Source organism: Mya arenaria, chromosome 11 (genome assembly GCF_026914265.1).
Source record: "Mya arenaria isolate MELC-2E11 chromosome 11, ASM2691426v1".
Taxonomy (NCBI): Eukaryota; Metazoa; Mollusca; class Bivalvia; order Myida; family Myidae; genus Mya; species Mya arenaria.
This window is the reverse complement of record NC_069132.1, coordinates 1553856-1567669: the sequence shown is the minus strand read 5'-3', so window position 1 is coordinate 1567669 and position 13814 is coordinate 1553856. Positions and strand designations below refer to the sequence as shown.

Sequence of the window (13814 nt, the reverse complement as noted above, 5' to 3'; positions counted from 1 at the left end):
AACCTCTATATTTAGGGGTGAATGTCTATCTCATAGATACAACTGAACCTCTAGATCTAGGGGTGAATGTCTGTCTCATATATAAAACTGAACCTCTATATTTAGGGGTGAATGTCTTTTTCATAGATACATCTGAACCTCTTTAATAGAGCACCTCTATATTTTTGCACTTCTTACAGCTTGAGACAACTTTTGACCAAACTGATAGTCATATAAGTGCATTTCATATTCCTGTGATGAAACAACGGAGCCACTATCAATTTATCAATGATACATAAAGAATGTCAGGAAAAGCTCAAAAGGTGACAATGTTGTCCAAGTAAATAATACTAACTTTGTGTCGCTCGTCCTTCAAAGCAAAAATAGGCTGCCGACTGTCAGATCTTGACTTCACTTTTTTACGAACCATATTCATACTTATTGTCTTATATGGATATAACTCCAGCTTGTGTACAATTTAAGACCATGATAGCAATTGGTGGCATTTATGAACGCAAAACATTTATTTACAAATTTAGGAACACTATACTTCCATCGCCAATCTATGCTAACAGAACAATTATTCACTGTAATGTTCGAATTAAGCAAAAAAGTACTTTTGCAATTGCATGTAATGTGAGCAGTAGATCAATACACTCTGTACTTAGTCTTATCAACAATGTTCACCCTGTATTGATAGTGGTAGCAGATGGACAGGCCTGTCATCTGTAAAGCATTGCTGCCTGAGAAGAAAAAGCTACTATTCTGTCATCCCATTATTGGCATTAAACCTTGCAATAGCAGCACTGTAAGTGAACACAAACACTCTAGATCAAGGGGCACAATTCAATCAAAAGTAGAGCAGGGGGCACAATTCAATCAAAAGTGTAGCCAGAGTTGTGGGACTTGCTTCATACGTGTTCTTTGTCATTGAGAACATTTGCCCTAAGTAGTATTTTGATAGTAGTAGTTTAATATCTTAAACATTTCACACACACTAACTACCATTACTGTTTGTTTTTTGCCAAACAAGTTGAGGGCTGAGCACGAGACGGACCTCTTTATATAAATCCATATAAGAATAGAAAGTTTTATTCATTTTATGCTGAGCCAAAATCCTATAATATTTGACCATGACCCATTGGAATATAATAATGACAATACCAGTACCTTTATTTATTTGTAAAATAAAAAGACCCACAAAATCCAAAGTTTTAAGATATGTAATTACCTTGCTTAATCAGCTAACATAATAATGTGCACATGTAACCAAACCATGAACTATAATAAATGATTTATCAATTAGTCTATGAGTGAGCTAAATTCATAAAATAAAATGAGACCAAATAATATTCTTTTTATTTTATTTTATAAACTTACAAGACAGTCCAAGTCATCCATCTGTTTATGCATTTTCAAAATATTGCCAAAAAAAACGATCTTACAATTTAGAAATAAACTGCAAGGTTCTTAACCTAAATTCTTCATCATACAAGACGATTGAAGTTTATAGGAATCAAAGTAAATAAAACATGAGGGCAAACATTTATCTTGCTGGTAATTAACTGACTAAATGAAGCCTGTTAATAAAGACTTATGACTCCAGTCATTATTTTTAAATAATTGCGATTCAATCAAAAAATATCAAATAAAACAAATACAGATTTATTTTAAAACAGCATTGATTTCTATGTATTAGTATCTTGTCATTCAACTTACAAATTCAGTCAAAAATGAAATATTTATCTCAATGTTTCATTTGATTTGGCTTACCAGTATTTAAAAGGATTGAACTATTGAAGACCTCAGAATGTTGACAAGATACTGCAGTGATTTGACAGAAGCCCAAATCCTTACGCTAGTGTTTGGTTTAAAAAATGTCAACAAGCCCAAAAAAACTTTAACCAGCGCAGGGCTTTAATTGAGGCTTGGGCTTATTATGATCACTGATACTGGAGATAAATACTGACAGAATACAATGACTGTAAAACAAGATATATAATAATTGAAAGTTTGACATACCAAAATAACATAACATAATATCATAAAACATTGATCTTTTTAAGAACAAGCACTGATTTTCTTTTGCTGATGTTTCAATATTTGAACTGAAAACCATCCTTGAAAGTTCTATTGTACTTTGGAGAAAAAAAGACAAAAAAGCATGGGGAAAAAAAATCTTGTAGTTTGGGCAACCCAATATGGGTTTAAATCAAATTGACAGTCATATACTGCATCCTCGTGTATTTGGCTTTTGGGAAATATTCTCAGGCTCCAGTTTCTCCCGCTCGTAGTACCTAGCCCAGAGCAGGGGCAGCATGTATGTATTCATCAGTACACAATCCTCACCAGTGATATTGAATCCCGCTCCAAACCTTGACTCTGGAATATGTAACCAACTCAGAGGCTCCTGCCACATTCCCTCTATAAAGCAGAACCTCTCTGCAAGCAACTGTATGAGCCTGAAGTGCTCCACCTCCTCCCAAAACCCTGGACCTTCTGTGTCTATTCTATTCCAAAATGTTGCATTCAAATGGTCAAATAGCATGTAATCCACATGACTCCAACGTTTATGAATTTCGTAATATTTTCCCTCTGGTAGTAACGCCTTATCTGCCAAGTTCTTGTAGTTTCCAACATTGCAGTGATGGTAAATAATGTCTTTAAAACTCCAACACATTTTTCTCCTCAGTAGAATTAACGACTCCACAAAATAGTCAGCAATCATCACCAGTGAAAATGTCTCATCAAGGTTGTTGATGTAAGACTGCACTGCTCCCTGGGTAGCACTGATATTCTTCCTGCCCTCGGGAAAGCCCAAGGGCATTCCTAAACAATGGGAGAGTAGGTTCCGGGTCAATGGAAACCCATCCGGGATGCACGGTCGCTTACTTCCATTTGCTTGATCCCCATACTTCCTCTCATAGTGTTCAATATTTTCAAGGTATTCTGTGATACTGCTGTTTGGGACTTGTGCAATTCTACCAATGTCAAAGTAGTTAAATGTAGACTTGAAATGTTCCCAAGGGTTGCGAATTATGGTCATGAATTTTACATCTTCTGGCATCATTTCAGACATTACAGTGTAGTTGTATATACTGTGTTCCATCAAAATATTGTAGCTATACTTTGATGGCCGTATATGGGAATCGTCCAGAGGATATGGCCACCCGAGATAAATGTTGTGCTTCACTGGTAAGACAAAGTTGAGGTCCCGTACATAGCCAAATCGTCTCAGTATTGTTCCCATTGTTTCTGTTGCACATTTCATGCACTTTATAAACACAAAGTTCTTGCTTTCTATGCAACTATCATTTAAGTTTTTCATTGGAACAGTTCCTGGTTGATCTCTTAAATGTAATGTTAACTTTCTCGCTTGCAACACGTTTAGATTTATATAAACATTTAATATCCAGGTAAGTAAGGAAGTCATCATAATTAATGACATCAAGATCTTTTTGGCATTTATCACCATTCCAATAGAACAATATTTCCAACCGTTTTTCTTCGTTAATGAGCAGAGTTCTCAACAGTGAATGGATCTGCAGAAGATTTTGGTTTTATATACTAATAGTGCACCTGATACATGATACTTGGAACATCTCCGAACCCAAAATGGTCAATTTCCTGTGAGCAGAAATAACACCAAATTCATTATAAACCATATATTCGAGGATGGGGCTGTATTTACATTCCATTTTGGGAAAAGCTTGAGAGACAGGGGGGAACCATAGCGAATGTGGATCAAGAATTAGAGCTATCACAGGATGTGATAAAGGCCCCATATGAAATCATCATTTTTGGCAAATTTGACAGGTCATTTTAAATATCAATGTTGAGTAACAATACACATTTATACCAGGCAATAAAAAATAATAGTATGGAAGTATTAGGGTAGCACTGAGTAACATTTTAGGTTGCCATTAATTTTGTCTATTTTCCTTACAAAATGGATCAGAGTTACTAACATGTGGAAACATACATAAAACCTCCAACCAAAATTCAATTTTCCATTCATTTCTTAGAATAATTTTCAGATTATGCTGAAACAGTTCTTATTTTGTCAAGAGAGACAGAATTTTATATGCATGGAGGCACTTTGGGAAGATTTAATCACACATCATAACTTCTTAATAATGAACCTCTTAAGTTTGGATCTGGATTCTTAGTATACATTCCTAGGTTCTACCAATCAACTAGGTTATCAACTTAAAACACAATAAACATTGATAAGTCCTTAGTTAGTATCATACCACTGATATGATAATTCAAGCATAAACAAAAAAGAAAACATTCTTCAATACAATTAAAGTATCATGATGCCCAGTTTGTCCAATGACTAAGAATGTCTGAGAGTATTAGTAATGCAACATGATATTGTGTGGGATGACAGCTTACTGGGACTCCTTTATTTGCATCATTGAACTTATTGCACCAACAGTACCAGCAAGGTTTGCCACTTTATTCCAGACAATATTGATAGTTTAAGGAACAGTTATTTTAATTTCTCAGCTGGCAGTGTGACTGTGGTGGTCATATTTGGAGAAATGATTTGGCCAGTTTCTATGTACACCCACTCCTCTATAAGTGGAAACCTTATCAACAAGCCAATTACAGCACCACTATCAGGTTCGAAACAGCTGTCTTTTGGTTGGATCTTGTTTTATTTATACTCTGAGATGAATTATGTCCAGCGCATCCCAATATTCATTCTTATCCATTTCACCCACTAGGTCCTTTTCTTCTTCTATTTTGGTATGGGATCAACAGTAGGATTAATATTTAATCATTTAGTAAGCCCTCTAACGAAAACACCCGCCAAACTTACATTCAGTCATTGGTTTTTGGTTTTAGTGGGTTCTTGAGAACCTCACATATGCTGCTGGCTGGTATTGAGGCATTCACAATCTTACTAAGTAGGTAACTATTTATTTTCTTTGCTTTACTAAACAATTAATTTGACAGCCAGTCTGCCCCAGTCTTATGCCAAATTAATGTTTCAGTAAAGCAAAAATAAACACTAATAGTTGGTGAGGCCCAATAAAACTGAAACTCATTAGTCACTTTTTTATTATGAGATCAAAATTATACTGTTTTTATTTGGATTTCTCATCTAAATTCAATAATAAAAATCTTAGCCTTAAAGGCGCACACCTTAGGTTGATGCCAGTTATTTTATTGCATTATCATGTTTAACTCATTTGACATTAATGAGCAAAAATAAAATGCACATATGCTTTATGTACAGATGAAAAAATGTTAGCGATATTTCAGCGCTTTTTAAGCATAAAAGTCCGATGAGTTAAACATGATATCATGTGAATGCTTTAAAATTAAATAAAGATATTTGCATCAATCTCAAATGTGCTCCATTACATGCAAATCACTCCATGTACAAAAACCATACCCACAGTCAGTGTGTGTATACCACGTGATTAATTGCGTTATAAATGCTACGTCGGAAGGCAATATTTTGCTTCGATTGAAGACTTAAAACAATGATAACTTTTCATTTTCTTTTCCATTTAAAATGAAACATAGCACAGTCTATGCAGCTTACGGAGCCCCGCCTTCGGTCTTTTACCAAGTTTTGATTGAGAGTTTAGTTTATTATAACACTTCGACAAACCTTTTTACGATACGGCCATCTGACAGAGCACTGTCAAAACATTGTTTTGGAAACAGGTTTGTCGAAGTGTTTGATGAAACTAATCACCTTATTAAACTCAGGTTATAAAACAAAGGTGGGGCTCTTTAAGCGACAAAGACTGGCCTTTGTTTCATTTAAAATGGTGTAGTAAGTGAAAATATTGCCTTCCGACGTAGCATATATGACGTAATTATCCGTGGTATACACACACTGACAGTGCTATATATACAAAATCAAGGGGTAAATGCAGAAATAGCATTAAAGCCCAATTTTTCTTTTCGGCAAATGCGCATTTGCAACAAAATGTATGTTTAAAGGTTGACATTGGTCCTAACCTTTTTTTGACCTGAGATGACTAATAATCACAATGGTCATTAATATCATGCTGAGAAATAATCCGACTGAGTTTCTTGAAGATTGGATGATCACTGTTATTTGTGAAAGGAATAAGAGATTTTGACACAAAACTTTATCTTAATATTTGACCTAGTGACCTTTTTTTTTATCTGAGATGACCCATATTCGAAACGGTCTTATTAAATATCATGCTGAAAAAAAATCTGACCAAGTTCCCTTAAGAACAATTAAAAACTGTTTTATTTATGAAACATAATAAGTTTTCAACCCAAACAACACTCATATAACAGCTCCTCCTCCACTGCCTGCACAATCATTGTTCACCAATCTTTAACCTTGATTTTGTTTTCATAAAAAATACAGCTTAAAAAGATTTGAACATTTAATGAGATGAACTTCTGTGATGCATTAAACAGTGATATGCACATACAAACAACGAGGCTTTTCAATATTTTTTGTATCAGATCTGTTGATGAGAAGATGATAATATGAAAGCCCTAAAATTATGAGAACTATAGTTATTATTATTCATATTACTAGCAAGCCAAATTTTGGGCCTTAAAGACACTGATATTGGCCTTAATTACATACAAAGTTACATGTAATATCTAATGACTGAAATACTTTTTAACAGCTTATTTAATAATAATTTTAGATGTACCATACTTAAATAATCACACAAAATGTTCTTTCTCCATTTTTAACTACTTTGGCAATGATGACACAAACATACGGAAAACTGAACTTAGTGGATTAAACATTGTTTCACTATCATGTAAGCACTCGTAGGAATATTTGTTTCAAACTGTTAGCAGCCCCGTTTTGTCCCCTGTTGTTGTGTGGCTGTGTCCGGCCACTCCTCCTCCCTCTCAGAGCGGGTCTTCAGGAAGGTGAGCAGATCCACCCCAAGCATCATACAGTAGTCTTTCTTTATCTCAATCTCATTGCTAAAACTTGAGGCTGGAATTCGCAGCATGTTTTCACCGTCCCCTAGGTCTGAGCAGAATTTAGAGACTTGTTCCTGGATTGTATTGTACTCTTTCACTTCTTCGAAGAAGTCTTTGCCCTGTTTTTCAACTTTCTTCCAGAAACTTCTGTTGAAATGGTCATATAATATAAAGTCTAGGTGGCTCCATTGTTTGTATATTTTAAGACTATCAGGATCAGCTGGCTTATTCTTGTATGAATATACTCCTACATTTGTTGTATGATAAATAATATCTTCTAAAGACCAGCACATTAAACGTTTAAGTAAAACTAAGGACTCATGGAAATATTCCATTATCATTACGAGCATAAAGTTCCTATCCAATGTTGAGATATACTCTTGAACCTTAGCAAAATCTGAGGCAATATTTTCTCTTCCAGCGGGAAACCCCAGTGGCATTCCCAGGCAATGAGACAGCATATTTTTAGTAACAGAAAATCCATCCGGAATGCAGTATCGTATTGTAGCTGTCTGACTACTTTTGTAGAAGTGTTCATAACTTTCCAGATTGTGTAGATAGTCAAACACCTGATCTTTCGAAGGTTTCATTTTTGTGATATTTGCAACATTAAAGTAATGAAAGGCTGACTTAAACTGGCTGAATGGTTCTCTTAGTATAGTTACATATCTTGTGTTAACGGGCATCATATTTTTCATTACTGTTTCATTATACACAGAATGTTCTACAAGAGCATTAAAGCCTTGGCTAGATTTTCTATAATCCTGTGGTTCAGGGATATATGGCCATCCAATGTATATATTATTCCCTTTGGGCAGTACGAAATTTAGATGTCGTCTGTAGCCGAACCTCCGTAAAATCTGCACCATAGTCTGCGTCGCGCACTTCATTGTCTTGATAAACACAAAGTTTCTTTGTTCTAAGCATGTATGATCCTTGATTTTGTTATGAACTTTTAGATCCTTTATCAAGAAAGATTCAAAGGGGTCATTGTAATCAGTGTCTACACTAATATGATCATGGTCATCTTTGCCATACATTCCATAATCAAACTCCTTCATTGGATCATGTCTTCTTGAATGTAACAGCAGATATCCCAGAATAATAAACAATATAAACAGCAGCAAAAGTGTCTTTGCTTTTCTTCTAATGAGCCGCATTGTCAATATGAATTCAATAGAATGCAAGAAATTGTAACTGATCTACAGGTGATATCAATTATTAACTCTTGACTTTATACATGATGTTTTTTTCCAATACACAGTTTAAGATCCATTGAAATATAACAAATCAACACAATTTCCATTACTCAGTACATAGTCAACAGTGTTCTTCAACCTATTCACAGAAGTCCACATGATATAAATATTGCATTTCTGTTCTAAATGACTTATGCTAAACTGCAGTAAACTTCTATGTACATGTATGTCATATTTTACTTGTTTAGACAGCTACTTGACAGGTTATAAATAGGTCACTTATTTTGAAACAGACTTTAGTTATTTGCAGATGACAGGTAACATTGTAGTGTAATCTCTTGGTATAAAGTACTAATTCTAATGCATAGTTTTAGAGCAATTTTTGGATGCATATTCATGATTGTTCAACCAGCAGAGGTTTTGAGAGATGTTTATGATCACAATTGTAAAGCTTCCTCGAAATTGATCACAAATGTATTGCTTGCAATTCAAACTAAAGATTGTTATTTGCAAAAGTGCTTGTCTCCCCCATTATGTGGTCGTAGGTGAGAAATAATCAGTGAATGTCTTGAAATTTGTACATTTGGACTGGAGACGTACCAACATATGGGTCATCTATTGGTCATGACCAACCTGCAAACCAATTATGAAGTTCCTGAGTCCAAGTATGAAATTCCTGACTCCAAGTTTGAAGTCTCTGGTTCCAAGCGATCTTTGGTTAGAAAAGAAGTGTGACCAACAAATCGTTTTTCACCTGAAGGTCACTGTGATCTTTTACCTCAAAACCAATAGAGGTCATCTACTTATCATGACCAACTGGCATACCAAGTATGAAGTTCCTGGGCCCAAGCGTTCTATAGTTTTTAGAGCTGAAACCTTTTTTCACCTCAAGGTCACCACGACCTTGACCTTTGACCTACTGGCCTTAAAGTCACTACCGGTCATCTACTGTCATGACCAACTGGCATACCAAGTATGAAGTTCCTTGGTGCAAGCCTTCTTTAGTTATTGAGTGGAAACAAAGTGTGACGTACGGACTGACGGACGGACAGGGTAAAAACAATATGTCCCCCATGAAATTAGATTTTAATTTAATTAGATCTCAGCTACTTATTTGAGAGTTTGATGCTACATGTACATATGAACTTTTTTCAATAATATTTTCCTATAATGCAATGTATTTAGGCAATGTTCTTATTAATAACAAGAGTGAGAGAAAACACCTTAACACAAAACACCCTTTACAGCTGCACTCTCACAGATTTTTGACAACTTTTTTATTTTTTGTCTTGGAATGAGCCAATCTTTATGTTAATATCTGTAAAGCACTGATATAAGATTGCTGAAAAAAGATCAGATCGCAGATTTTCATATTTCCGTTCGAAAATCAATGTTTTATGGCTAAAACTGTTACTAACAGTTTAAGAAAAATGCATAAGACATCATTTTTTAACTTAAATATGAAAATCTGCAATTTGATTTTTTTGTAAGCAGTTTTATATGACTGGTTTACATGCGTTATCTGTGAGAGTGCAGCTTTAAGACCTATATAATAATTATTAATAAAATATTGGCCATAACCCAATAAAGATTCATACAAAATGATAAAGATACAATGTTTGGAACACATAAACTTAAAACCACAATGAAATAAAATTTGGTTTATAAAGAAACATAATAATTAGCTCAATGAACTCTTTTATTTACCGTAAATGACTGGGTATAAGACGATATGGGGTATTAGACGCAGACAAAAAAATCCGTGAAAAATCTGAGAAAAAAACGTTTAATCTATGTTTTGGGTTAAAGGACGCATAGAAAATATGTCAAAAACGTCTGTCAATTTCGGCCAACATGTTTGTTGACAGTGACCAAAAATATTTTTTTCGTGAAAATGGCGATGGTTATCTTTAAAACCATACAATGATAATGCAAAATGTGTTTCATTTTAATTCGTTTTATGTTAGGAAAGGCACTTAAAAGAATTGATTGTGACCATTTGTTTCTGGATAGCACTGAAAGGTGCCTTTTATGAAAATATGTAAGATTTCTTTTTGACAGTATATCGTAAACGATAATCTGTCGAGAATGAAGTTAAATTATGCATAAACCTTTATATTGTAAAGGTTTGTTCTCAAAATGTCAACACCTACAGAAAAGAATAAAGTTCGCGTAAATGTGTGAAAAAAACAAGACCATTATCGCATCAATTTGTAATATTGGTATGTTAAACAGAACAAAAGGCAATGCGAGTTTTTCACACCTTATCATACACATGACAAAAAATATTTTGACAGTGCGAAACTTTGCTTTTTATATGCATGTTTAATTATTGTTCAATTCAATTTATTATTCAAAATAATATTGAATAACTTTAATCGAAAAATATTTTTGTTTAAATTATTAACGTCTTATGATATACCGTATCCCGATCTTCAACTGCCGTTTTAACCCGTATATACTCGATCAATATGACGCGAGTAACATCCCTTTCTACATAAAACTAAACAAACTCTCGGCTTGAAATCGACCTCAGAAAAAAAGTCCAAAAAATTGTTACTGGGTATTATACGCAGGCATTTTTTTACATCAAATTCTGAGGGGAAAAAATGGGTCTAATACCCAGTTATTTACGGTAATATGCTAATAAAACTATATTTTATAAACAACAACAATATTGTCACCAAACAAGATCCTAATTCACGATATGAACAAGTTCCTTTTTCAAAGCATCAACAATAAACCAGGCCCATATTACAGGTATAAAGAGTAATACATGTAAAGAACCCCAAAAACTAACTGTATACCTGATTTGTGTCAACTGTAAAATACAAATAAAATGTAAAGCCTTTATTCTGTAGAAGTACCTATCTTATAATGTTTTATATATGAAAAATACCATACAAGTATTACATGTATATGCATTCTTACATAATTAAACTGGATTATTTTATGACTTCTTTTTAAACATTTCAAAAACACAATAATGCATGTATGTAACCAGAAGATTATGAGTTATGTCCCTTGATTAAGATAAAAAAAATTTTTTTTAAAGATGTACTCTTATTCACAAAAATGTTTTTTCACAATGAATACAATTGTTTAAATATACCAAAAAAGATGAATAAAATGTCGAAAACAATGATTCTGTTAAAGGATACCAAAGTATGTTTGAAACAAAGGTGCAGAAAATACAATATTTCTACCTTATGAGACGATAGTAGATCACAGTTAATCTTTAGCACTCACCATCACATTTGAAATTTTTGCATTTTCAACTTTTAAATACATGGTTACAACCGTGTTATCAGTAATTACTATTTTCCATAAATTCATTTTTTAGTAAGTAGTTAAAGATTTATCACTCAAAATTTATGTTTGTTATACATGTGTACATGTATGTATTGATTTTGAATAAGAGTGTCACTTTAATTTTCTCATATTTTTTTCACTGAGCCAAAATCCATGATACCTGAAGCAAGCCCTGCACACTGCAGTCATATTTCACATTATGATCTGTCACTAACCTACGGTACATTGTACGAAACATAAAACCTACCCCCTCAGAATCAGAGCCCTCGTCCACAACCAGGGAGTGCTTGAGTGACCGCGTTGTTGATGCAGCATCATCATCCTCATTGGCAACTGACAGTTCTTCCAGCTCCTCAGTGCTGACAGGGAGTGAGAGGCGACCGTAGCGCTTCTCACCGAGCTCGTACTTTGGGCTTACCTCTCGCTTTATTGAGGTACCTGCAGTGCAGATACATTTGTAATTTTTGGTTAGAGATGTATCATTAAGAACATTTTTATCATTGTTCTGTATTATTTAAGTTGATCCCTTCAAAACAGAATTATAGTAAATAGCTCAATACTTTAAGTCATATATTAAGAAAATCATTTTTTGTTCAACATAAAACAAATGCTACAGACAAGAATGTCAATTTATATACTAGGTGTGTAATCTTATCAATAGTAAACCTTCTTACCGAGCTCGTCCTTGTCCATTTGTTCATCGTTGTCATCACTATCTTCCTCGCTGGCAGATTCTTCCTCATCAGATGAGGCCTGATTCTGAACATATGACTGACATAGGATGTTCACAAACGATTTTTTGAATTCCTCAAAGTCTACCTGAAAAGGTAAAATTTACATTTTGCAATATGTAACCTTATATTCTTTTAATTCTGATACATATTAAAGATAAATTGCTAACATATTTCAGTCATATGACATCAATTAAATCTAAACATATAAAATCGAATTTAGAATTTTTTATATTCTTTAACTTCTATACAAAAATGATTAAAGATATTTTATTCATAACGCTAAAAAAGTCAGCAGGTTAACAAAAACACCTCTTTTCCTTTTCTGAAAAGAAACATAATAATATTACAACATATTGGATTTTACCTCATCTATGTCTTTCAGAAGCTCATTGACCAGGAATTCTGACTGGTCCTCCAGCTGAAGCTTTTCGCAGAGCAAGAACAATTCTTCCCGATCTAGTCGACAGGAACCAGTCTGGTCACATGACTCAAACACTTCCCGCAGCTGGGTAATGTACATGTCATGTTCTGCGGACTCAGTCAATTTGCCACTTGCCATGATGACTCTGCAAAAGAAACTAAATTTGCAAGGCTACTGATTACAATATGCTGTCCTTCCAGGGCAAATAAATGACAACCAAGTTAGTACTGTAAAAATACCAGTCAATATATGCATTTCCCAGTGTCAGAGGATGGTCAAGACCTAAAATTGTTGATTTGGAAATTGTAGAAAAAATTGCTTTGGGAATGGGGCCGCACTGTGACATTATCTACTTAAGGGCTGAAAAAAGAAAACGGAAAAAATTCTATAAAAAATATTAATATTGAATTGGATGAAATTCAGCTCGACAGCAATTGATAGATAGATTCTTTTATTCCTCCAAAATTGAAGAGCCAAACATATATACAATTATAAACAACATTATAGGCAGTAAATACACATTGATGAATACATATCATATCATCCAGCATGTTTAACAAACCGAGAATAGAAAACTATCAGTATATTATCATACAATTATTGTACTGACCACACAAATTACATTCTAAGCACTGCGGGAGTTTCAAACATAACAAAGATGTTAAACCAGACTATAGCAAACAGACTTACATAGTTTACATACAACAACAACAACAACAACAACAACAAACAAGTCCATTAAGTTTTGCACAACATTTTAAGTACAGCAGTCGTAATGGGATAATTAACTAAGCAGCCATTATCATTTTCTGTACTGATAGCAAACACGTGAGCACATTGGTCAGAACAAGTCATTGTCATAATCGCCTTATAAGTCTCGAGACCACAATGGTCGTATATTGTATCCCAAAGAAATTGACGATATTTTTCTTTTTCGTGACAAAAAAGAAGAAGATGAACACACATATTATCAGTCAACAATTGACAGGATTTACATATCTGAACATATTGGCGTGAAATAAACAGTCCTATTTCATTCAAGATTGATTATATAAGTTCATGTTAACTCTTAGACTGACTAGTCCAGTTAGCCATGACTCTATAGTGCCAAAACAAAAAGAACTTTTCTTTAGTTTCTCTTTAGTTCCTCAGGTATTTCTCAGGCACTTTTTTTTTCAAATAGTAAATGAGGGAGCCTTGCAGTGAAACACATTT

At 33.9% G+C, this 13814-nt stretch overlaps 2 protein-coding genes across 4 annotated transcripts in view; both read right to left on the bottom strand.

Annotated features, from left to right (window-relative positions):
- LOC128208238 (ninein-like protein) overlaps nt 1-13814 on the bottom strand; it is a 55668-nt gene that overhangs the window by 40929 nt on the left and 925 nt on the right. For all 3 annotated transcript variants that reach the window (XM_052911716.1, XM_052911715.1, XM_052911717.1), the window contains exons 2-4: nt 12543-12744; nt 12119-12263; nt 11692-11882 (exon numbers count right to left, since the gene is read on the bottom strand). In XM_052911716.1, coding sequence (XP_052767676.1) covers nt 11692-11882; nt 12119-12263; nt 12543-12737 — 531 coding nt within the window. In that variant the 5' untranslated portion in view covers nt 12738-12744. The remainder of the gene's footprint in view (nt 1-11691; nt 11883-12118; nt 12264-12542; nt 12745-13814) is intronic.
- LOC128208240 (galactosylceramide sulfotransferase-like) lies at nt 5039-8366 on the bottom strand. Its single transcript, XM_052911720.1, has one exon. The coding sequence runs from the start codon at nt 8091-8093 to the stop codon at nt 6795-6797; it is 1299 nt and encodes a 432-aa protein (XP_052767680.1). The 5' UTR covers nt 8094-8366; the 3' UTR covers nt 5039-6794.

Excerpts from the sequence above, each read along its gene's own strand:
- LOC128208240 (XM_052911720.1), bottom strand. The coding sequence starts at position 8,093 with ATGCGGCTCATTAGAAGAAAAGCAAAGACACTTTTGCTGCTGTTTATA.